Raw genomic sequence first — 26730 nt, 5'->3', positions numbered from 1 at the left:
ATGATTGTATCCTATTAACCTTAACACCGCTTTAATAGGGTTACGTACGCTAAAAGAAGTGGTTGTATAAACTGTCGAACGCTACAGGTGGTATTTTACACTATGTCTATCAACAGTCATGCTTTAAGTAAATTCAGTCAATCAAAACCTGAACTCCCTGGTTCTAGCTTATCAAATGTGAAAATCTGCTGCTCTTTGCTTGAGGCTGATTTATAGTTAGACATAGGCTCCATGCAGAGCCCAGGCTGTAGCTTACGTCAGTGGTCTAAACCAATATGTTTATTTATACTTGTGTGGTGCTATCTGTGTCACTCTGCAATTAAACCTCCAAAACACTAGTTGGTAGTGGGGTTTCTATGCCACTCTGCTGGGTTTCTGTGATGTGCTGTAAAGTTTGATTGGTTCACCTAATACATACAAAACCACAAACTGTGTAAAACACAAAAAACATGGCTTAATAGTGACAGTCTTGAACAAAAGTACAAAATTTGGAGTACAGACAAAACAAATTGTCTTTTACTGGACACATTTTCACCACAAATACAAAAATGCTAGCATTATTAGCATAAGTCCATAACATTTTACATTGCATTAATTAGCCTGGCAGCTAGCAGACTTCCTCTACTCATATAAAGCCAGGACAAATCACACACAAAACTTCAAATGCTACATTTAACAAAGGTGACATTCAAAATTTAGCTTCATTATAACCCACAAGGTTTACCAACAAAACAATTGTCTTATACAAGACATGTTTTCCCCGCATGCTAACGTAGCATAAACCTATGACGTTTCCCATAGCATGAATTAGCCCAGCAGGTAGCGGACTTTTCCTCTACTCATATGACGCAGGGATAAATCACACACACAACTTCAAATGCTACATTTAACAAAGGTAGACAAAATTTGGCTCCATTATAACTCGCAAGGTTCACCAACAAAATGAGTATCTTATATTAGACATTTTCCCCACATAATGCATTATTAGCATAGGCCTATGACATTTCCCTTTGTATAAATTATCTTAGCTGATAGCAGACGTTTCCTCTACTCACATGAAGCCAGGATAAATCACTCACAAGACTTCTAATGCTATTTTGTGGGGGCTTTATTGTCTTTGCAATTGATCATTTATAATCTGTGAAATAAAAGTAAATAAAACCTTCATTTCCACTGAGGGAGATGATTTCACTGTACAAAAAGAAACAGGAGGTCTGCCTCCCATAGTTACATTTCAGCGGAGATGCACGTCGGGCTGCTCCTTTGAAATTAAGCTAAATATCTTTGGAGTTTGAACTGACCAACGCAAGCCATTTCAGCACATTTAATTTTTCTGACATTTTAGTTGATATAACATTGACAAATTAATCAATAAGGTAAATAATTTGTAGTTGCGGTATTATTTCCTTTGGAATCTTCTCACAACAATTCAGACCCTGTCTGTGAAGGGTATGGGTGAGATGCCAGGGTATGCAGAAGTTGCAACGGACTCCTGAATCACAACCATAACGCCATCAGCATTTACTGTTGTGCATTCAAGGGCTGAAAAAAATTCTTTTTTCAAAAATGATGAAGAGCTGCAATTGCCTGCACACAGATTCAGACCACCAAAGACTAATCAAAGGAGCATCAACCTAAAATGATACTTTCCAAGTGTCTCTGCAATGTTAACTAACCAAACACACAGTATTCTGAATGAAGTGTGTGATAAAGTCCAGATATTTTTGAATTCCATACATTATCATACTTGTGACCAATGTAACAATGTCATCTATAAAAAGATGTGGTGATCTGGTGAGGTGGCACATACACTTAAATTGCCTTTGTGAGCAACAAAACTTTCATGTTTTGACATTGTGACATAACAATCGCTTGATTTAATCAGCATCTACTATTGGTTTACAAAATTAGGTATTTACAGTATTCATGACTGCGGCATAACACACACACACACACACAATAAAAATGAATGTATGTATGAGGTTGTATGAACTGACTGTGATGATGAGCAGACTGCACAGTGGGCAGTAGCTGGGAGGAAGTGATTGTTCTGCCTCATTGTAGTTAATTGTAATAGTTTGCCTCCCACACTGTGCAACAGATTACGCTGTCTCTTTGCATTGTAGTGTTATGGTATTATATAGCCTGCAGACTGTTAAATCAACGTGGCACCATCTGACTGGTAATGTGTGTCCAATCAGCCTGTCTTGATGAAAGCAGTTAATATTCCAGCAGTGGCCTGGTTTGAAGTCTGACATTAACTTCCTCCTCACCTGTTGACCATACACTCTTTTATCTCTGCACACAATGTGTTCACATCCAGTGTGGCTCCATTTGCACTTACACTTGGGGCTGTTTGTCTGGAGCTGGTTTCAGCAGCCGGTTCTCTAATAATGTGAGGAAGTTGAACACCTGCTACAAGCATGCACTCTTTGGTCAGCAAAAATAAGAGACAAACCGTGGGAAAGAGATCTACAACACTGACTTGCATTTAAGATCATAATAGATAATGTAAATAAAGAAATCTTCCCCACAAGATGCCCCTTGATTTAAAATTTGTAACCTCCATTCACTGCACCTCAACCATGGGCATTTGGCCAGATTTCAGCTTTGCACATAAACCCTTCTATACATATGATATTGAATTAAAAACAAAAATTTAAATTTAAAAAAAAAGAAAGAAATATGTACCTATAGTGTGGTATCATTGTAACGATATCGTGTATTTGCACTGGTGTTGAAAGTTTCTGCACTGTGTCCTATAAAACAGGATTTTGGCCCAAATAATCCTGTGACTTTTCTGTGTTGTTTAAACAGGTAAATGGTATTGACCTGCGAGGAGCCACACATGAACAAGCAGCAGCAGCACTGAAAGGAGCTGGCCAGGTGGTCACCATCATTGCCCAGTACAGACCAGAAGGTGAGTCAGCACAAACAAGTTGCCTGTGGTGTTAATGTCCTGTTTTACCGCACAAACATGCATAGGACAATGCTTAAGTAGGTCCCCCCTACCCACTGAGTTACTTGGCTCTAATCAGACCAAGTGATGGCTCACCTTATGTTTCATCACTAACTTTATTCACTCATCATCACTTCTTTATACCTCCTCATGTTCAAAGCTCTGTTGAACAGTCACAATAGAAGCCTCACGCATAATTCTCTTTTCACATGTGGTGAAGATGGTGTCAGAAGAATTAAAAACAAAAATGTGGTTTTGATTGAGGACAAAATGACAAAACTGACCACACTATATTTAGTGGAAACAGCCCACACAGATATTGGACAAAAGACAAGAATATTGTGATTTCTACATACTACAAACTTGCAGAAAAACTGTCCTTCATATGGATTTTGGGCCCTATTTAAACAGTTTATAGCGTATGGCCTAAGTGCATGGCACAAGTGCATTTAGGGCGTGTCCAAGCACTTATGCCAGTTAAACGGTGCATAATCTGGGCACAAAGTAAGGTGCAAGGAGCAAAGTGGTTGTATATAGTCTCTTAATTAATCATAAGTGTTTTTTTCATTCAACCAATCAAAGTGCAATCTCCTATTCCCTTTACAAGCCAGATGCGCATACTCCTGGTGTATTGCTATTTACATGGTGGATTTGGCAAATTGGAGTAGCAAGTGGTTTTCTGCTGAGAGTAATGCAGTGAGAGCAGTAATGTCACTGCAGTAAATGTTGTGGTACATTTAAACAGCAAAACTAAAAATTGTTGTTAGAAACTTGACAGGAAACAGAACTAAACTTTGAGCTTTGGAAATAATCAATGAATTTATGCTGCTTATGCAGTAGATTTCTGCAGCCTTAATATAGCAATACACCAACAATGTTCCTGACCACACCTCATTTTAAACCGAGGCGCATAGCTGGCTAAAGTACATTTGCTACCTAAACAACGTGGGCATTGGCCGTTTAAGGGACAACTACGTTGGTCTGAATCTAGCAATGATAGCTGTGCTGTGCATTGTTTTGTGCCAGGTGTAAGATAGGGCCCTTTATTTTTGAGTCTTGTCATTAATTTATATATTAAACATATTAATAAGAGGCTGTGTTTCAAAGACAGGCGCTCTGCCTCCATGTTGTGGCAGCTTCACCAACCTGCATCTCAGCTGTGGAAGTGGGAATTAGGTAGCATGAGAAAATTTCCTGCTGAGCAGATCAGAGCAGGAAAGATCTTCACTGGTTGTCAAGTTTGATGCTAAGCAGACAGTTGTACCAGCGTATAACTGAAACTGGGAACCAATGCAAGGTCACTTCTCATTTCATGTTTGGTTTGACATTTTCAAATCCCAAGGTTTCTTTTGTCTGCTCATTACACCACACATGACTGCAGGGATAAATCATAAGGTTGTATCTCTGCATGGACTCTTTTATGGCTCTCCAATAAATGAGATTTGAGTCTATTTGGCCCTTTAACTGAAGTTTTTCTGTTAAGTTTCACCTTCAGAATAAGTGCTCCATGAGTCTCAGTGAAAGTGTCCATCAGCTGTTTTTCATAAAGTGATGTGCATTTCCCTAATTTATTGAATGGGTGGCGACAGGAAGCAGCTTTTAATGAGTTTACAGTTTAGTGACCATTACATAATTTTACTATTTTTATCTTTAAATGATGCATACATTGAAACTTTCTGGTCCACGGTCTTAGAGAGTTTTTTTTAAGTGTAAAGACAAGAAATGTTGAATCACTGGAAGTTTCTGAAAAGAGTTTCGAAAAGGTAATAATGATATGATCTGATTCAACAAACAAAATTTGTTTTAATTCCTTTGTCCTGTAGCATTAGTATGTAGATTGTGATACCATGCGGGGCATGTTCATGCTGATTCAAGTGTACCAGACTGTCTGCCAACCTACTGTAAGTTAACATGTAGTGGATCAGACAGCTTTGACTGGTGACATGCCTCCTCTGATTAAGGTCAACAGAAGCAGTATCTACTGGAGGGCTGTAGAGGCAGTGACTCATGGTCAGAGATCCCTCAATGTCTCAGAGGTGCCAGACTCACAAACCGTCCAGACCGTTATACCAAGAGCAGTGGTGGGTGTTTGTCTCAAAAATATCTACATCAAGGTTCTTTTCTCTCCCATCTTAAACATTCATCTAAAACATTCAAGTCAAAAGCGTAATCTGTGGAGTCATGGTCTCTTTATACATTACTTGATTTATGCTTAAAACATCAGTTAGACTTTTGGCAACAACTGCCTCAAGAGACTGGTTTTGGTGTTAGAGTGCTTTTGCTTCTCAAACATGATGTGTTATTAAAAACAAATAAACAAAAAAGTTCTTGAGGGCTGACAAAAATGTTACATCCCAGAAGCTCAGACTGACTTTGTTCGGTCTCATAGGAGACTCCTAAGTCATGAAGCAAAGATCAGAAGAGAATCTATATGACTTGGCATCTAGTTCAGTCTGAGGCTCTCTAATCAAGAGTTTTAATTTAGGGAGGACTCAGAAATCCGTTTCATCAAAACTCCCAACTTATTCAGCTTCTTGCTTTATTCCCCTCTGAGGTGACCTCTTACAACTGACTGACCTAGCTCTAAACCCCTCTGCATCTAACAACTGCTTTCTCTTCTTACCCATCAGAACTTGCTCTATGCTCACCGCGACGGGCCCGCTCTCCTGCACCAGGTTTGTGCCATTGGCACCTGTGGCTGCTCTGAGCTTTAGCATCACTCATCAGTGAGAGTCACTGAGTGAATGTGATCAAAGACAGTCTGTTCACTCCTCTTCACCGAGCGTTTGCCCCACTGACGCACACCTAATCCTTTCCTCTCCCAGCCTGTTTTGACTTTCACTCCCCCACTGCACATGCACTGTTTAAACCCTCCTGACTTTACCTTTTGTTCTTGTGCTCCCGGGTCGTGACCCTTCAAACAGTGTCCTATTTTCCTCCCCTTTGAAAATGTTATTAAATGATGTGCTCTTTTAAAATATAGCCTGTTATTACAAGTAAATGCAGAGACAGTTACTCATCTATTGCAGCTCAGTCTAATAGCTCCATAAAGTATATATTTTATTTCATTGAATACCTTTGTTTTAATGTTCAGCTGTCAGTCGACTTTATTGGGAGCCCTTTTCGAACAGAAATAGGTAATAATAACTGTCCACAGTCATCCAGAGTAACCAGTCTCTGGAAAGAGGCATTACTGTTTATTTTTTAACAAATGTAAGCTGTCATTGATGTGAACCAAAAAAATCAAATTTACCTTCATTCTGTTGGGGTGAAGGCAGAGCGATCAGTAGTCAGCATCTCATGACCTCAACAAATAAATCCAAAACTATACTATTGGCAGTCTGGATTATACCTCCTGTATAGTACTGGGGGTAAATATTAACTAAAATGGTTTAATGTGCAATATTTCCACCTTTGTAAAGCTTAACATAATGTTATGCTTTACAAGCGGTAATTGTTAGCAGGTTGCTGTATTTTCATTTGAAATGTAGTCTACAGTTTTGTAGGCAGAGCATTGTGTCCTCAAAAACACAGGAAGGAGCAGGCAGAGGCTTATGGGTGCTAGGATGCTGATATCACACCCATTGTCCTCTCGAGAGTTTGCAAATTCATAAAGTACAGATGCTTGAAAGGAGCAAGTCATGTTTCTTAATTGATTTATCACACATAGGTCATTGTCTTTAGTGAGTAGACACATAAATTGTTCGGAAGATGGTGTACAATGGTCACTATTACAAAACAAGACCAGCATGGTGATGACAAGCTTTGACACAAAGCTGGTGATTCTGATTATTCACTAATTTTTAACAAAAGATTCCTACAAACACAATGGCATGTTAAAAGATTTGCAGTGTAACTAACATATAAGCTTTCTTAAAAGAGCTAAAGCAGATGTTGTATGTCCAAGGATATGAGTTCAGCCTTCATTAACAATTGGCAACAGAATTTGTGCAGTTCCTTAGATACATGCTGGATGAGCCAAAGGAAAATAAGATTATGATGATGAGTTTAGTTCAATATTTTAATAGAATTTGTAGGATTAGAGGTTGCCATATGGTTTCTTTCCCCACTTTTGTTATTCACACAAACACACACATATTATTCACTCTTGGGATGCGTGTGTGTGTGCATGCATGCCTGGGTGTGTGTGTGTGAAGGTCAGACTAAAGTAGCTTCAGCCAAAACACTCCAATCCTCCTCCATATTTTAAATTACATTCGATTAGAATAGATTTAACTTTGTTGTCATTGCACAGAGTCCAGGTACTGAGACAATGAAATGCAGTTTAGCATTGCTGTCACCGAGGCACCAGAGTTTAGATCGGTGACAACTGAGGGGAAAAAAGCTGGAGGGCAGACAGTCTTTGGCTGGGGTCAGAGGTGTTCCTGAAGATGCTGCGCGCACTCTGCAGACACCACTTTAGCTGGACAGCCTCAATAGCAGGAAATGATTCACTGAGCAGTTTCCAGCAGTTACTTTCAGATCCAAGACAGAGCAGTTGCCATACCATACTGTGAAGTAGTCAATGCTGTTGATAGTGCAGCAGGAGAAGTTCTCCAGAACAGAAGAAGTCCATCTGTTTCCTTAAGAAGAAGAGATGCTGGTGACCCCTCATGACTAGGGTTGAAGCGTTGAGGGTCCATGAGAGGTTCTCGTGTGGACACCCAGAAACTAAAAACTGCTGACATGCTTAATCTTCATCCTGTTAATTCAGGTGGGAGTGTGTGTGCAACCTTTGGTCTTCTTGAAGTCCACAATGAGCTCCTTGGTCTTGTTGGTGTTGAGGGCCACGTTAGTCACCTCACTGAGCTGCCAGGTGCTGGACTTCTTCCTTGTAAGCTGAGTCGTTGTTGGTGATGAGGCCAACCACTGTTGAGAAGAGAAGAGGACTCAGCACACTGCCCTGTGGGATGCCAGAGTTTAGGGTGTGAGTTGAGGAGGTTCAGTTGTCTAATCTAATAGACAGAGGTCTGCTGGTCACAAAGTCCAGTTGCAGATGTGTCTACAGCTCCAGAATAATGATATAATAATCTATGCATAATCAGATATACGTAACAACTGATAAGCCAACAAGCATACACAGCAAACAAGTCATCCTGTTTAGTACGTCCGCACTTGTCTCCGCCCCTGCACTGCTTATGAGCAGCCACAGGAGAGAGAGAGAGAGGTTTTATCCTTTCTGTACTTAGTGCTGCACTCAGCAGAGTCACAGAATTGGACTGTTTGTAGAGAACAGACAGGAGGAGCACCAGGGGAGCACAATATAGGAAAGAGACGCCAGCAGTAGAGGATTTAACATCGAAGTGAACATGCAGACAGGTATGTGAGAACTATTTCAGGGTAAGATGGGCATAAAAAACAAGAGGAAGATCACTTTAGAGTAAATAGTGTAGAAATTTCAGTTTCTAATATTGGATTGTGATTTTGCATTTTGTTGTTGAGGATTATCAAGTATGAAAGGGGATCTCCTCATTTCAGTTTCCTTTGCTCTCATGTACAGGCTTAACCTTGTTATTTCTTTAGTAGCCTAACTCATGGGATGGTCAGGGAGTGCAGCAGTGTCAGAGAAAGCATGGAAGAGTTTGATGCAAGTGTGGCAGCCTGTAGACTGTTGTAGTGGGTTTTCTTAGAAAATACTGAAAAATAAAATGAAATCACAACACATTTTAGCTGTATTTACAGTCTATCTCTCCTATTATTTCTCACTGATTAATACTAAAATACAGGTTGTACCGTCAGTGGTTGTCTGTGTCATGAAAGAACATGTCACGTCTCTTTACTGGTTGATCTTTTTAAGTGACAGATTAGCCAGCCATGCCTCAAGTTATCAGCTTTTTCATCCTCATAGTAACCGCACTGTCGGGTAAAGCATACTCGTCAACGGCGTGACAGGTTTCCACATCCTGACATCCACTTTTACTTTGCTGGGAGCAACTCAGTTCATGGCTTCAGACATCACTGAGTGGAAATCCTGGGAATGAATTATGTGCGGGGGCTTGTGTATTCTCAGTTTAATGGTAGATGTCTGTAATACAACACAAAGGATTGCCTTTAGAAATCTGAAAATGTCTTACATCTGTTCTCTTATGAATAATTCCTCTAATGTATTAAAGTAAAATTAGTAATTTTAAAATAACAATTTATTTCATAGTCAAGTTTTGTTTGCAGTCACTTGCAAGGCTGAAAATGATTATTACACATGAATGGCAAAAAGTTGGTCATTACATATAGTTTGGCATGTATTTCTCAATGATTAGATGTAGGCCACGGTAAATACACTGACTCCTGTTAAGACCACACAGAACATAAATATAGACTGAAACTGCTTTAGTAGAACAACTATCGATGACAAATTGGTAGCAAATTACATGTCACCAACTCAGAACATATTATTCTAAAGGGTCTAAGTGTAAAAAATAGCAAAAACTCAGTGCTGAACTCTACTGACTATTAATATACGTACATCTCTTTGTATATCTAATCTATGTATCCATGTAATAATGGAAATGTGCATCCAGTGCAAAGCTCACAATAAAAATGATATTTAATAGCCCCTTTTTGATTATAAATTTCCATTACGCAAACCTCTACCCTTTATCTTGATCTCCACTAATTTGACTGTACTGAGAATAATAAAAAAAAAAAAAAAATCAAATCTCCTCTTTCCCAGAATGTACTGAAGCCTGTGTTCTGACCTGGCTGTCAGTCCTGATCCATTCTAATCTTGTCTTGCAGAGTACGGGCGTTTTGAGGCCAAAATCCATGACCTGCGGGAACAGATGATGAACCACAGCATGAGCTCTGGGTCGGGATCCCTGCGAACCAATCAAAAGAGATCGCTCTATGTGAGGTTGGTCTTTTTAGGATTTCACCCTAGTTTTGGATGTTTAAGCTAACCTCAGAAAAGACACTGTCCATTCCATGCCCCAGATTTCTTCCATGTGATGTCTGCGCAGATATATTTCAGGCAACATGATAAAAAAATTATATGAATATCGTCTTCTTAAAAGGTTGTGTTGTTTTATTTTAATACAGCGACTGAAAGATGTGACAGGGTGTGGACTGATAACACATTGAGATCTGTGCTTAAAACAGAAGATCATTTTTTATTATAGCAGCCCCCCATGGACCAACAGTCACTATTCTCTCTGACCTGGTAAAACTGTGCTTCTAGTTTCTTACTACTGAATTAGAAAAGACATCACATGTAGGAATGACAGTGAAAAAATAGGAACTGTGCATTTTCAATACTAATCCTGATAATCCTGATGTCGTTCACTGAACAGGGCACTGTTTGACTATGAAAAGTCAAAGGATAGTGGCCTCCCCAGCCAAGGGCTCAGCTTCAGGTATGGCGACATCCTCCACGTCATCAACGCCTCAGATGATGAGTGGTGGCAGGCCCGCCGTGTCACCCCACACGGGGACAGTGAAGAAATGGGTGTCATCCCCAGCAAGAGACGGTGAGCAGTGGACAGAAATCAGTCTGTGGTTTCAGAGACTCTAGAAGCCCGTCGATGATTTGTGAAAAGAATATTGATTCTCCTAAAAGAGGAACAGTCGTCAGTCAGTGAAGTGACAGTCTCTCTGTGATTGAAATGAAGGGAATATCTTTTAAAACAAAGAAAATATGTTCTGACAACATGAATGACAACAAGAGCGTGTCTATTGTCGTCTACACCCACTGGTGCTCCTGGAGGGAAAAAAATAATGATTTTTAAAACAGAAAAAGTATGCTCTCATCCATTGCTAGAGTGTGGCATAAGAAATTCAATTCCAGAAACTAAATATGAGCTGTTACATTAAAAGAATACACCAACACATATCAGCACACTTGTTATCATCAGGCTGTCCTGTTACACAATGATCCCAAATCAATAAGCAGTCTAATTTCACACACCTGTGTTAAAGCTGAGGTAAGCGAAATCTGTTAAATGCAAAAAAATAAAAGGGCAGAATTTGAAAATACACCTTCCTCCTGCAGCTCACCCCTCTGTCCTAAGCCCCTCCCATCAAACAACCAAAGACACATGCACGCGTTTCATACAGTAACCCAGTGTTTCCACATACATTGATTTATTAAATCTTATTTCATTGTAGAGCTCTCTCTGTTTATCAGACCACAAATGAGACAGGAATTAGCTAGCTAGCCACCTCACAGTCCCTCCGCCTTGCTCACTGCCACCTGTGGACTGCTTCATGGAGACGAGAGCAGGCAACCGCTCTTGAGACAGACCTTCAGTTGGCGGCTGTGGTGGCTCAAATTTGCCCAGCACTGGGTGTCACAGTGGCCTGGTGACCAATGGCAAAGCTGGATCTAATTGGCTTGTGTGTAACAGCAGCAACAGAAAGTTTGCTCAAGGCTGTCCAGATCCCTGGAGCTGGGGTTTGCGCTGGCTGATTCGAGGCTCAAGCTAACGTTAACTACATAAACATGGACTTGAAGACACAGTTGTGAGCCTTTGGCTGTAGTTAGTAGAAGGCTAAACTATTAGCAACATTTTCTTTGTATCTCTGAAACGCTTCACCCATATTGACTCGTGCTTTGTTTCGTTTATCGAAGTCTGCCTTTTTTTTGGGGTTACTTTGCAGTGTAAGCAGCTGTTGCCAATTCTGTAATGGCAACCTTCTCTGCAGGATTCTCCACTATTAAATCAGGCTTTCACCGAAAGGAAAAGCACACAAATGACCTGTGATTGGCTAGAGACTCCCAACATGGCCTAGATTTCTAAAGCCTGAAAACAGAGCCAAGAGGAGGTGCAGAAGTTTAGTTTTGTCTCAGTCCATTTATATTACAATATGCCCAAAGTGTTGTATGGAATTTTTGCCCAATTACAACAAAATTAAACTGCCTATCCCCCTTTAAGGTAAACCCAGTGGACACAGGCAAACACATATTTAATACAAGCACATAGTAGACATCAGCTCACTGGCATCATATTGCTATTCTATGCAGCAATGGCTGAAGAGAGAAGAAATCTTAAGACTCTCAGAGTATGAGTTCTTGAGACTTGTCCTCACACAGAGCTGCCAGAACGTTTCATAGGTCAGCGTAGTGTCAGCATGAGTAATTTCATTACATCTCTGTGGTTAATGAATGACACGGCTTTTTGCTTGGCAGGGTGGAAAGGAAAGAGCGAGCGCGTCTAAAGACTGTGAAATTCAATGCCAAGCCAGGGTCATTTGATTCAAAAGGGGTGAGTACCTTTATGAGAGCTGCTAAGTGGCAATTTATATTAGCACATTGAAATGATGAGTCATAGTGTCACTCAGATATAACTTCTTGTGTATAAGAAGAGGTTCATCTTGAATCTTCACAGTGACTGTATGGCTTCCATGTCAGATGTTTTTCTCACTGCAGTTTGATGTCCATTTCATCTTGTGTGTGTTTTTTCATTTACACTTACATCAAAGAAATCACATTTGTAAAAATCACCCATTGACAAAATCACCAGTTCCTCTTTCTAGTGTTAATTTATGCTTATTAATTACCATTACATGACTTGGTGCCTTTTTTTTAACATGTTTGAATTTTCTGCCATTGCCTTCCACCTTCCAGTTGTCAGATTTTCAGCTCCAGTGAATTTTTACTTGTGAGTTTATGTTAAAGGTTAACTTTGGACACTTATTTTCATTTATATATAACTATATTAAAAATGTCAGTATGTTTTACCAGCTTTTGAGCTTAAACCACCGCAGCAGGTGTTGAGTTTTCCCCTTCACATTGTAGCGACTATATATCGAGTTTTCTAATAGGTAACAAACATGAACTTTAGGAGGAAATGTCTGAAGTTACTACACTGGAGCCTGACCACACATGGAACCCTCAAAACTGTAGCTGTGCGAATATTACGCATCATCAGCAGCATTTTGTCTTCAAATGATGATATGGACAGCATATTCATGATTTGAAACCTCATCCTCTTGAGTTCCACCTTTTCTTTCCATCACTGCATGTGCTTCTTTTGTGTGCTTAAGTTTCTATGACTAAACCTCAGTTATGTTACTTTTCTCATGGCATGATTTCAGTAACTCTTTTCTCACCTTGCTTTTACTTTAAATGCCTCTGATGCAACTGTGGCACATCAAGAAGTACAGGGAGCTACAGTATTATTTCCCCAGATGGACAGAATGAAGACATTTATCTCTGGTTGTAGATGATGGGGCTCTATACAGAAATCACAACCTTATTTGTAAAGTTAGACAAACTCAGACAAAATTGTTATACTAATCATATAATGCTGAACTGAGAGTTTAACTGATTTGAAAGTAAAAAATAATGCCTGCACACTTATTCCATGTCACAGAAGTGTAACCAGGACAATATTTTTTAATCCTACTTTGATCTTCATCAGGTCAAAATGTTTACAAGTTTAGAACTGCACTGATATTTATACATAATGCACACCAATGGACTGACAAGTTCTATAATGGCCGGTGTGGTTGACTCTGCGCAACCAACTAAACCAGTCAGGGTGGTCAAACAATTTAATAAAATACATAGAAAAAGATAAATAGTGAATAAACAGTAATGCAAAGGTGATACTCTAACATATCAACATATCACTACAACAACTTAATTTAAAAAACATTATATCAAATTCATCATCCCATATATCAGTCTACATCACCTACGTTCAAAAATATATTGTATTTAATTGAATGAAAAACAGAAGAAATCTTAAATACACGTACAGAAATTTGGTCTAAAACACCCTTGCAAAAAATGAGTTTGGTCAAATCCCAATTAGGAAATAAAAAGATTATCTGACTTCCCACAATTAGCTCGTCATAATGGCTGAATGAATAGGCATAATTAAAACAACTCTGTTAAGACAAATATTGAAACCTGATTTCAAATTTGTTATCGTTGTGCAAAAAGATTTCCAAAATTACTCACACTCGAATAGCATTTACTTTGAAACACAGCCTTGGTAAATAGGCTTTGGATCTTTATGTGATAATGAATGTAAATGAAAAGGTACATTTATATTATTATTTTAATAGCTACCAAAATTAGCTACCTTGAAATCACAAAATTATATGAACAACATAAAAATATATATACAGTACAGGCCAAAAGTTTGGACACACCTTCTCATTCAATGCGTTTTCTTTATTTTCATGACTATTTACATTGTAGATTCTCACTGAAGGCATCAAAACTATGAATGAACACATGTGGAGTTATGTACTTAACAAAAAAAGGTGAAATAACTGAAAACATGTTTTATATTCTAGTTTCTTCAAAATAGCCACCCTTTGCTCTGATTACTGCTTTGCACACTCTTGGCATTCTCTCCATGAGCTTCAAGAGGTAGTCACCTGAAATGGTTTCCACTTCACAGGTGTGCCTTATCAGGGTTAATTAGTGGAATTTCTTGCTTTATCAATGGGGTTGGGACCATCAGTTGTGTTGTGCAGAAGTCAGGTTAATACACAGCCGACAGCCCTATTGGACAACTGTTAAAATTCATATTATGGCAAGAACCAATCAGCTAACTAAAGAAAAACGAGTGGCCATCATTACTTTAAGAAATGAAGGTCAGTCAGTCCGGAAAATTGCAAAAACTTTAAATGTGTCCCCAAGTGGAGTCGCAAAAACCATCAAGCGCTACAACCAAACTGGCACACATGAGGACCGACCCAGGAAAGGAAGACCAAGAGTCACCTCTGCTTCTGAGGATAAGTTCATCCGAGTCACCAGCCTCAGAAATGGCAAGTTAACAGCAGCTCAGATCAGAGACCAGATGAATGCCACACAGAGTTCTAGCAGCAGACCCATCTCTAGAACAACTGTTAAGAGGAGACTGCGCGAATCAGGCCTTCATGGTCAAATAGCTGCTAGGAAACCACTGCTAAGGAGAGGCAACAAGCAGAAGAGATTTGTTTGGGCCATGAAACACAAGGAATGGACATTAGACCAGTGGAAATCTGTGCTTTGGTCTGATGAGTCCAAATTTGAGATCTTTGGTTCCAACCGCCGTGTCTTTGTGAGACGCAGAAAAGGTGAACGGATGGATTCCACATGCCTGGTTCCCACTGTGAAGCATGGAGGAGGAGGTGTGATGGTGTGGGGTGTGGTGACACTGTTGGGGATTTATTCAAAATTGAAGGCACACTGAACCAGCATGGCTACCACAGCATCCTGCAGTGACATGCCATCCCATCCGGTTTGCGTTTAGTTGGACGATCATTTATTTTTCAACAGGACAATGACCCCAAACACACCTCCAGGCTGTGTAAGGGCTATTTGACCAAGAAGGAGAGTGATGGAGTGCTGCGGCAGATGACCTGGCCTCCACAGTCACCGGAACTGAACCCAGTCGAGATGGTTTGGGGTGAGCTGGACCGCAGAGTGAAGGCAAAGGGGCCAACAAGTGCTAAACACCTCTGGGAACTCCTTCAAGACTGTTGGAAAACCATTTCAGGTGACTACCTCTTGAAGCTCATGGAGAGAATGCCAAGAGTGTGCAAAGCAGTAATCAGAGCAAAGGGTGGCTATTTTGAAGAAACTAGAATATAAAACATGTTTTCAGTTATTTCACCTTTTTTTGTTAAGTACATAACTCCACATGTGTTCATTCATAGTTTTGATGCCTTCAGTGAGAATCTACAATGTAAATAGTCATGAAAATAAAGAAAACGCATTGAATGAGAAGGTGTGTCCAAACTTTTGGCCTGTACTGTATATCAAATCAATCTTTGCTGGTGGAGGGAAGTGAAACTGCTGTTCAATCAAACCATTTAGTACCAACACAGAATTTATTCAGATTGTACATATTAAATTATTTAGGAATCATAAGGCTAGGCAATATATTGAATTTCAGAGATATTGCGATAAAGACTAGATATCGTCTTAGATTTTTGATCTCATAATATCATAAGTGTTGTCTTTTCCTGGTTAAGGCTGCAGTACAGTAAAATTATGTAATTTTCTGAACTTACCAGACTGTTCTATTATTTGCTTTTACCCACATAGTTATTAAATTCAAATTACTGATGATTTCTTTATCAAAATGTATTAATCATTGTGCAAAAATTCTGTGAAAGCACCCATAGTCAACACTATAATATTGCTACAATATTAATGTAGAGGGGTTTGCATAAAAATATTATGATATTTGATTTTCTCTCTGTGGCACAGCCCTAATCTAATGATTATATTTACTTTTGATTAATCTTTCATTATAATCTCATACATGTTTCTATTGATTCATTTATTTGACTTGATCAGTTTATGACACGTCAGAAAACAGTAAAAAAAAGTTTTAAAAATTCCCATCACACTTCACATTGTCTCCTTTTGTCAGAACAACACTCCAAAACCCAAAATTATTAAACTCACAATCATATAAAACAGAGAAAAGCAGCAAATCCTCAAATTATAGTGACTGAAAACCAGCGTGTTTGCCTTTTATGCCTAATTAAATGATCAGTTAATATCAAAATTGCTTTTAATTTTTAATTACTTTTAATTATTTGTCATTTGAGCTTAAAATTTATTTTGGAAGTGGTAAAAAGGGAATAAAACACGGCAAAATTTTAATGAGGATCTTAACTAATTGTAACCTACTTCAATCAAAAGTGTGCATTTTATTAGCTATTATAGTCGTGTAAAAACAAAATGAGTCTGTGGTCTGGGAGAAACAGATTTTCAGTTTTCACTGTATGAACTTCTTGACGTCCTACTTTGTGCAAGCAGTTGTTTTGTCTGCATGATCGTGACAGATATACCTGTTTGCTCCATGCTTTCTCTCCCTTCACAGTCATTCAATGACAAACGTAAAAAGAATTTCATCTTTACACGAAAGTTCCCATTCTACAAGAACAAAGAGGGTGAGCAGGATGGCAGTGATTCAGACCGTAAGTAAGCTCACAGACACACATGTGCTTCTATGCAGAGAGTCAGTGCAGGTCACATGTAGGGCTGACAGGGGACACACGGGTGTGTCTCAGGGTTATTACGGAGGCCTTTCCTTCATTTCCTGTCGTCTTTGTTTTCTTTCTCTTTCTGTCTCATTCTGGCTCAGATGCTGATCAGTCAGCAGGAGAGAAGCAATCTCAATGCTGTTCATTTTCGTGTGACATGTCCCCATATGGTGATATTGTACGACCCAGTTTCCCTTCAGAGATAATTTAGGTTCAGTCTCAACCAGCCTTGGTGTTATCACGTTGTATCTGGCTCCCCCTGCTGGCTGTGTAGTGTCTGGACAGAGACAAATCTGTGGCTCTACAGCTCCCTCCTCTCACTGCCTCCAACCTTTTGCTTATGTTGCGGCTGTCCTCCTTCCTCTCTTTCTTCTGTTCTGGCTCTCTTTGGACGGCCAATAGGACATCCTTGGGCTAGGTGATGATGGGTATGGGACAAAGACATTCAGTAAGTTGGTACAGGAATGATTCCTCATCTCTGTTTACCACGACACCCCCCCTCCCCCCCCCAACAGCAACAACCTGCTCCTCACGTTTCCTGTCTGAACGTGTCTCTCTTTCCTGCACTGTTGCATGCTGCATTTGTTGGATTTGTCTTGCTTCTCAGTTTGAGAGCTGTCACAAGAATAAAGCAGGTTCACTAAACTCAAGGTTTTATAATAAAAGCACCACTTGCCAAGTCAAAGTAGCTTGTCACCAAAAAAAAGTTTTTTAATTGTATGTATTTATTTATTTTTGTTTACCAGGATTGATCTTCCGACATTAATTTTATTTAGTTGGCAGAGGATAAGATTTGTTATATTATTATGATTAACTTTAGTATAATATCAACCAGTCTGTTTTTGTTATTTTCAGTGGTGTATAGTATTAATTCATGTCCATTTATACACTTTTAAATATGACAGTGGCATGATTCCAAACACTACAGGCTATCTGCAGGGTTTTCTCACTAATAAGCCACCAGAGTGATGCTTGTGCACTGGAGCCTCCCGAACTTCTGTCTGCATGCTGAACAGACTTCACTTTTTTTTTTTTTTATTTTAATAATTGCACCCTTAGCAATGCCCTGCATTAAATATTCATAATATTAATGCATGTTTTGCATGACACTGGCATAAACAACTGAAGTGTTTCTGTCTTAACTTGTGAGCATGTGTGTTTGATGCAGAATTGTGTCACAATTACATCTCTTTGTTTACTGAGGTATTTTGTCATGTGTTATTTACTTTTGGAGTAGGTTATATACAGTGGGGGAAATAAGTATTCAACGTGTCAACATTTTTTTTTATTTTAACATTTCCAATGCAGCTATTGGCGAGAGATTTACAACAGACATTGATATTAACTAAATAAAATTATACAAATAAAGAAATCATAACATCACAATCCACTAATGTGCAGTAAAGTGGAATAAGACAGGACAAAAGTATTGAACACACCCAACTGACATGTATTTAATCACCAGACTTAAACATAATAGAACATTTGCAGAAGTAGTTGAAGACCAAGATTTACCAGCAGGCCCCTGAATCTTCTAGCTTCAGAGACTGTCTGTGTGGAGGGATGGACCAAAATCCCATTCAGACAGTTTCTTCATACAGGATGCATCTTAAAAGCTGGCACTGCAAACAAAATCTTCTCCAGCAATTACTAAATACATTTCAGTTAGCCTGTTAAATCCTTTTTCCCTGTGTCACTCCCCCTTATGTCATGTAACTTCTTTATGGATGGAATGTTTTGGCTTCTTTATCTGTATAGTTTAATTGAATTGATATTAATATATGATGTAAATTCCATGTGAATAGCTGCATGGAAATAGTATACTAAAGCCATCCTACATGGGCTCAACATCCTGTTTCACTACTCGTATGCTTTGGGAACCGCCATTACTGTTCTGCAAGCTGCAGCCTACATTTTATGTCATCTGCTACAACGCAGCCCCTGATCAGCTGCTTAAGTTGTCAGCCACAGTGTGGATCCTTGATTGGTCTCGGTTGGATTTTAATTTTTGGAAAGTGTTTGGGGCTGCACCAAGTCCAGACTGATACAGAGAGCAAAACACAATGTTGAGCTCATGTCATCAGAATGGTCGTACCAGACTAGCACTGGAAATATGTTCAATAAAAGATGTTAATGCGTTGAATACTTATTTCCCCCACTGTACCTTCATATTGATTTGAGAAAAAATCACTTGAAACCAAGCAGCTTTAACCAGGGGTGTAGTGCTATTTTGTTATTTGTACCAGAGTACCAGAGCGCACATGTGACCAGTGTGCAAGCAGGTCTCAGGTTAAGTTGTGGCCCATTTCAAAGGTTATGTAACCACTGTTCCTACCACAGGAAGTTTACAAATATTAATATCAGTAAATTATAACTATAAAATTAAAGTATATTTTGCTGAATTTTCAGCTTTACTTGATAACAGCTAGCAGCTATAAACTGAGGAGATATAATTTAATTCATTGTGCCGGCAACTTTTAAGGTGGAATGATTTGACCTTTTACCATCTATTTGTTTTTAATGGTTCTCTTGCATGACATATGCTCCATAAATGATTGGATCTTGAAACATTTAAAAAAAAAAAAAAAAAAAAAAGTCTATTCATTTTAACTGGAATTTGTAAACTGTCTTTGTCTTTCTGGGAGCGCTACAGCAGCACTACACCCCTGCCCCAAGCCAATAGTCAGGGTTATTTCAGGATTTTCTTGTGGAGGTTTAATTCTTTTCAGGGATTCTTTTTTTATTTTACCGTGTTTTCTGAACCTATCACTTGATGCAGAGTGAGAAAACACTTCTTATGAGTGCATTTTAAGTAATCTAATATCAGCATGTCTCATTGAAGCATTATTAACTGCACTTAACAACATAATGAGCTGAGAGAGAGAGAGAGAGAGAGAGAGAGAGAGAGAGAGAGAGAGCACTTATCTAACAAAAACTCAAATGATTTGCTAAATGCATGTACAGTGAAGTTACAAAAACATCAGGTAGCTGTTTAAAATCACCAGCCAGGTATCTTCATGTCCCGATTAAGCTCTTTGCCATATTCAGATTCCTGAGCTCCTGAATTTGTCCCACTGAGAAGTAGTCTCGCCACCAGACAATCAGAGATCTCCTCCTTCTTTAGTTAAGCAAAGCGTCTAAAGACTGGCTTGTGAGTCTAACTGAGAAGCTGCAGAAGTGGAGAAACCAAACTTGAGGTCAAAATATCAATAAATGTTTCATAGTAAATGAAAATGTGGTTCATTCTGTAGTTCATTTGAAATGACAGTTTTCTATGAGTCATTTATTGAGCATGAGGTCTAGATTAGAGAAGTCTACTTTTATAGATGTCATCAGTAAGATAGACCAAAAATGATAGTGATATGTTCTGTGACTATGCTGCCATGCATGTGGCCTTTAGCCAAATGTGGCATGTTGTTTATGTCAGTAATGAGTATTTGTCCAAATCACATAATAACATTTTCACAATGTGCCCCACCAGGGAGTCAAGAGGACGTGATTCTCTCATATGAACCTGTGATGCGGCAAGAAAGTAAGTTGTCACGTACTGAACAATGATAAAATTAAAATAAGATAATACGTGAATCACAGTGTTTTAATGAGCTTCACTCTGGTATTCTACTTACATGTATGGTACTTTTGGATATTTCAAACATATCAGCACATAACAATCAGCTGATCACATCAAACGATTACATGCATGTCAAAACCAAACATCACAGTATGATACAAAATGGCCAACTGAAGCAAGGACACAGTACACTTTGTAAAGTGATGTACTATATTCTATAGTTCCGCAGCACAAATATAATGCAGGTAGGTCAAATAGTAAAACAGCCTATAAACACACTAAAATATGAGTATTGTATCAAAAACAGAGCACGTCAGACTACCTAGAGGGGATCGAGTCCTCATCAGCAACGGTTAAAGTTACTTATCGCACACAAATGAGCAAAATAAGTAGCCTAAATTTACACACGATCCATGATGATGAAGATATAAAAACAAATAGGAACACATGGCAAAAATAGCATGTTGTGTATTGTATGCCCAAAAAATTCACAAATCATTTTTATAAGAGGAGCATAGCCTCCCATGGCTCCCCTGTAGCTCACACCCTGACATTGTTAGACAAACGTAGTGTTTCTCTTTTAATAACCTGCTTTTCCAGCAACTACACCACTTTAGTTGAGATTCAAAACCTCACATTAGGAATTAGAATGAGCACCCACAGTGACTGTTGCCAGCCATCAAATAGCACACTGTTACCCAGAGAAAATCACTCAGAGAGGAGTTTATATGAGAGTCACCAACATGTTACAGTGGCTTTGCATTGGAAGTTCCGCACTCAGCAGGAATGACACTGATTTTGGTCCATTGTTGTCCGTTTCTTGCTGCAGCCCAGTCACCAAAAAAAACTGCTGGCATTGTACATTTCTTCAATCTGCAGATATTTTACATTTGCATGTTATTGTGTAGCAAATAAACTGAAACTCTTTACATTTTAACAATGCTGTAGTTGACATGTGGTTAGGTTTAGGCACAAAAAGCATTTGGTTACGGTTAGGAAAAGATCATGTTTTGGCTTAAAATACTCACTTTTCATGCCACTGTCCCGGCAAGATAATACAGCGATGTCCTGGTAAAAATTTGCCACTTTATGTGACACTGTCCCCACTGGAAAAACAGCAACGGCTTTCTAAAACCAAAACATATATGGTGCCTGAAAAGTTGCTGAAAACACAGTAGTTACTTAAACTGTCACCTGCAATGGTCTGCAGCTAGGTGTCAAGCTATCCACCCTTCGCTCCACCTCCCAGTGACAGAGGCAGTTTGTACACTACATCACTTCAGAAATGTTGATTATATGTATAAAACATGCAAATGTTAATATATGTTTGGTATGCAGAAATGTATAATGCCAACATTTTTTTTCTGGCAAAAGGGCTGCTTGTTTTTCACTTGTTATCCATATTTCTGTTACATGAATATACACATATCTTGTGATGTGTCTTTGCACACAAACAGGAACTAAAGCGCCCCGGCACACAACACAAGAAAAACCTCCATAAGTGTTACTTCTATGCATAACAAACAATTGTTTTAGTGTTGTCTTTTACAGAAATGCAGAAATGTGTTTGTTTTTTTTTTCTTTCAGTTAATTATGCCAGACCAGTCATAATCCTGGGGCCGATGAAGGACAGAATCAATGATGATCTGATATCAGAATTCCCAGACAAGTTTGGGTCATGTGTGCCACGTAAGTAGTTAATGGAAACAGAGCAGGACTTTATCTAGAATTGTTCATGATCACATGTGTAGTTACAGTTGTAACATGACACGATGTGATACTGACAATTAGCAGAAATGGTGAAACTGTTGTCTGTGTTTATTGATGTGTTTACCTGGAACCTGATCAGTCATGACCATGATCATGTCTGCTGTGGAGTCAGCGTGATGTTTTAAGTTTCATTGCCCAGCAACATCACCCACTCATCCCACCAGCCATATACTGCCCACACTGTCTTAGTGATAGAAATGGAAGGATTATTATCAGCTTAAGTTACTGTTTCTGATTTATGTTTTTGCATGAATGTGTGTTTGTGTGTGTGTGACCCCAGTACATACATGTAACCCCATTTTGACTCATCCTAACAGAACACCTCACTCCTCTGTGCATGTAATGTGTTCTTCAGCTTTTGATTTTTGCATGTTTTGATTTACTCATCTCTTTTATTTCAATATACCTTTCAAACCATATAAAGCTGCTAACAGCTCAGGGCACCAAGGTGAGTGAGTGGATAAACTGAGTCCCTTCATCCCTTTGTTTAGAAACTGAGTGTTGAAGTGATGTGTCCCTATAAATACTTAGACTCCTTTTATCCTTTTGAATTTCTCTTTGTGTGACTCAGTGTGAAGTGATATATATTTGTTTGAAACAGATAATTGTTCACTTCCTACTTTTGTAGAAACATTAATCATGACCCCTTCCCTTTAAAGATATCTAGTGAAATTTCTTAAAACTTCTGTAGTAGTAGATGTAGTAGATCTAGTCTAGTTATTTGGAGGATTCTGCCATAAACAATTTATCAAAATCTGATTGCCATTCTGTTAGTGTTGAAAGCAGCAGGTTTTATTGCCACATATTGGGTTAATTTGAAGGAACATTGGCAACCACAGGATCAGTGGTGTGGGAAAGAGGCTGCCAGTCACCTCCATCACGGTTTCGTTTGTTTGTGGTAATTACAGCAAAGTGTCCTAACTAATCTGACAATAATGTCAACACGAGTAAAGCTTTAATTATACACAGGGCAATGAGATTTAAAAGGAACTGTAGCAAGTGTGTACTGGTCTTGTTCGTTATAAAGAGCTCATTGTCCTCCTCGCGCAGATACCACTCGGCCGAAGAGGGACTACGAGGTGGACGGGCGAGACTACCACTTTGTGATGTCCAGAGAGCAGATGGAGAAGGACATCCAAGAGCACAAGTTCATCGAGGCGGGACAGTACAATGATAATTTGTATGGAACGAGTGTGCAGTCTGTGAAATATGTGGCTGAAAGGGTGAGTCTCTTTACCTGTTTATGAGAGCTGTATGTTAGCTGCACCACCCCTCAGTTCTTGTAGTGTAAGGCCAGTATATTATACAGCTCATGTTTATCAACCTGGCTGCTCTGGGATTTGTCTACCAACATCTTTATCTGGACTGAGCTTTTACTTGAAAAAATATGAGTACTTCACTGAAAATTATGTTCTGTATAACCTGTCAAAGAAACAAAGATCACTCTGTGCACAGATTAGAGCAGGCATTTTGCCACTTAATATTGAAACCGGGAGGTATGTAGGGTTGGAAGAAGACAGTCGAATCTGCCCAATGTGTGACCATAAAGAAGTAGAAAATGAGTATCATTTTGTCTTGTACTGTCCTTTTTATTGGAAGATCTGCGAAGAGTTGTTTAGTAATACAGAGATTAAGGTAGATTGGATAAATGCGGATGATTCACAACAACTGACTTGGCTGTTTGAAAAAGAAATATTTGGACTGGCAAAGCATTTGAAGAAAGCTTGGGACATGAGAAAGGGAGCATTGTATCAGTAGATGTATAACTTTACTTTTGTACTGCTGTAAATTGGTTTTCTCTTGCTGTTGTTATCAAATGCTTGACCAGCACGACTGGAAATTTAACTTATGTAATGAAATATGAAATGTATATTGTTATTTTGTTTTGCAAAGGTGTCATATAATCCCGTGGGGGATGGGCCAATAGGTGGCATGACATTAAAAAAAATAAAATTATTCAATCATTCATACTTGATGCTGTTTAGGACACTGTTTAGATTTACACTCTATGGGATTTTTTTAAGATTTAAAACATCTTGCATTGTGCAGCCTTGATTTTATAACCTGAGAGATTGGAATCTGTCTTTTTAAGTGGTACCTCTCTTGTAAACTTCTGCCTCTGTCTCAGGGTAAACACTGCATTCTGGATGTGTCTGGAAACGCCATCAAACGACTACAAGTAGCACAACTCTATCCCATTGCCATCTTCATAAAACCCAAGTCTATTGATTCGTTAATGTGAGTATTCACTTTGTCTTTTCATATTTTTTTATTTAAACCACTCATTTGTTCCCCAATTTATTATTTATAAATAAACATGTAAAAAATGGTTATTACATATTAGAATGTAGTTGTAGGCAGATATTTGTTCATCACTGTGTTTTTCAACAACTGTAAATCCTGCTGCATTAACAGATGATGAATGACAATATATTAACACACATTTGTAATAATGTAAATATGCCTCCTTAGAAGAAGTTATAATCGTTGACGAATACCATACATGAATAAACACTTACACAAAAATGTCCCTAAATCGCCATAACAACCACATTACAGCATGTTATAAACCATTGATTTAATGTCTGTATGCTGCTTATATATGATAAATAGGGGGATGTAAAATATTACTTGGAATTTTGTTGTGTCACAACCTGGTTCTTTGGTCATGACTAATATGAGAGACTCTGATAAGGCCACAAACTGAAATGTGTTGTTCTTACTATAAAGTTATTCATTATTCTACAAGTTGTGCTGGATGGATGTCTCGGTAGAAAACAACTGCCTTTCGTGCCACTGTTCCCAGTAGAAAATTAGCAACGGGTCGCTTAAGCAACACCTTAAGTTGTTTGTTGATCTCAAAAAGTGTCCTTCAGAGGGCTGCTGCTTGGTTTGCATCTTGTGTCACGCCATCCACTATCCCCTCCTCCTCTAGATGACAAAGTCAGCTTATATACTACGTCACTTTAAAAACATTGATGTGATACAGAGTTGGGAAACAGAGTTAATACTGCCGTCCTCACAAGGCCGGCAATGCTCCTGCAGGATGGAAGAGGGAGAACAAATAAGAAACAGGGGGAGCAGACTAAGACAGGCAGCATGAGTAGCAGAACCTCTCTTTTATTGGCTGGGAGCACCAAGCCCAGGTGTTACCAGGAGGCACTGATCCTGCCCAACAATTTAATGCAATAACATAAAAGCATTGCTGAGTAATAACAGCTGGGATTGTCATAGTTGTCTTTAGTTTAAATGAAAATCAGAGACAAAATCATGTCTGTGGATGTTGTGTGTTCTTTGCTCCTGTACAGGGACATGAATAAGAGACTGACAGAGGAACAAGCCAAGAAAACGTTTGACAGGGCGATGAAGCTGGAGCAGGAGTTTGGGGAATTCTTTACAGGTATGATATTGATAAAAGCACAAATACACGAGAAGTCATCTATATTCACTCAGTATATGAGCACACATGGCTAGTGTGGTGCTTGATTTAACACAACTGCTGATTTAAAGGCTCTCCTCCCACCTTAGCACAGAACAAAAGGAGTGAGAGAGTTGTGCTCACACATGCCAAAAATATCCACATTATTGTGGAAATTTCCCAGATTGGCAATGTAGACATACTGGACATGTCAGCTAAAGCCTCTGTTATTATAAAGTGATATGATCCTGCATTTCTTCAACTTGTATTAAAATGGTCCAGTATGAAGATACTTCATATTGCCTTTTGGCATCTGAAATCCAACTTTGTCACTGCCTGTCTTTCAATGACACTTATCCATCAAATTGAAATGTGGGATAATTTTATGTGGGAAGATGAGATCATGTTGAAGCCCCAATGTGTCAAGTCTGTATGTGATAATAGCATATTTCAGTTGCAGAAGATTTGTTTGTACAAACTTCAGACAACCCAGGTGATAATAAGTGGCCCTGATATTAACAAGCGTCTTTGGTGATCATATCACAAGTGGACAGCTCTAAGTACAGGTGGGAATGCACCCAACGTGACCCAGAAGTGACCATATTTGGACGAGAGGCTGACGCTGTGGAGGGGCAAGGGATGGATCTGACTGAGAATCCACAGACAGCCTGTTACTCAAAGCACCCCGCCCTTAACTTTAAGCCTTAATAAAATGTAAATGGCTGAGTTGAATAAAAATTCACCCCCTGTTAAGTTGAGATAAAGGGGTAAATTAGCTATAAAGAGCAAAACTGGTTTCTGTACCAGGCTGTGAACATGTTGAAACCTGTTGTGAAGCTGGTCGTTTTAACATGGAAGTTTATGGAGATTGACTGGCTTTCAGAGCCAGCTTCAAGTAGTCATTCAGAACACTGCAGTGTTTGGCTATTCTGTACTGCTTCAGTTTTTAGCCCTGGAGGTGGCCGCTTAGTCCATAGGGAGTTTTATTCTGTCATTAAAAGCCAGAAATCTTCAGATTGTACACACTGGGGCTTTAAACATTTGACAGCTGTGAGGCTTCATAATTCAAAAAAGTGCATG

At 38.9% G+C, this 26730-nt stretch overlaps 1 protein-coding gene across 16 annotated transcripts in view; it reads left to right on the top strand.

The window, feature by feature from the left end:
- dlg2 (discs, large homolog 2 (Drosophila)) overlaps positions 1-26730 on the top strand; it is a 273799-nt gene that overhangs the window by 242140 nt on the left and 4929 nt on the right. For 5 of the 16 annotated variants that reach the window (XM_078172182.1, XM_078172189.1, XM_033642560.2 and 2 more), the window contains 10 exons: positions 2818-2920; positions 9695-9809; positions 10246-10422; positions 12081-12156; positions 16729-16825; positions 20373-20423; positions 22050-22151; positions 23283-23455; positions 24361-24470; positions 25541-25632. In XM_078172182.1, the coding sequence (XP_078028308.1) occupies positions 2818-2920; positions 9695-9809; positions 10246-10422; positions 12081-12156; positions 16729-16825; positions 20373-20423; positions 22050-22151; positions 23283-23455; positions 24361-24470; positions 25541-25632 (1096 nt within the window). Of the gene's footprint in view, positions 1-2817; positions 2921-4920; positions 5041-5589; positions 5635-9694; positions 9810-10245; positions 10423-12080; positions 12157-16728; positions 16826-17293; positions 17340-20372; positions 20424-22049; positions 22152-22656; positions 22681-23282; positions 23456-24360; positions 24471-25540; positions 25633-26730 lie in introns of those variants that run through there. The other 11 variants (XM_078172181.1, XM_033642551.2, XM_078172184.1 and 8 more) reach the window with 7 other exon arrangements.

This window comes from Epinephelus lanceolatus, chromosome 11 (assembly GCF_041903045.1).
Source record: "Epinephelus lanceolatus isolate andai-2023 chromosome 11, ASM4190304v1, whole genome shotgun sequence".
NCBI classification, from domain to species: Eukaryota; Metazoa; Chordata; class Actinopteri; order Perciformes; family Serranidae; genus Epinephelus; species Epinephelus lanceolatus.
The sequence above is the reverse complement of the archived record's forward strand: the minus strand, read 5'-3'. Positions and strand labels throughout refer to the sequence as shown.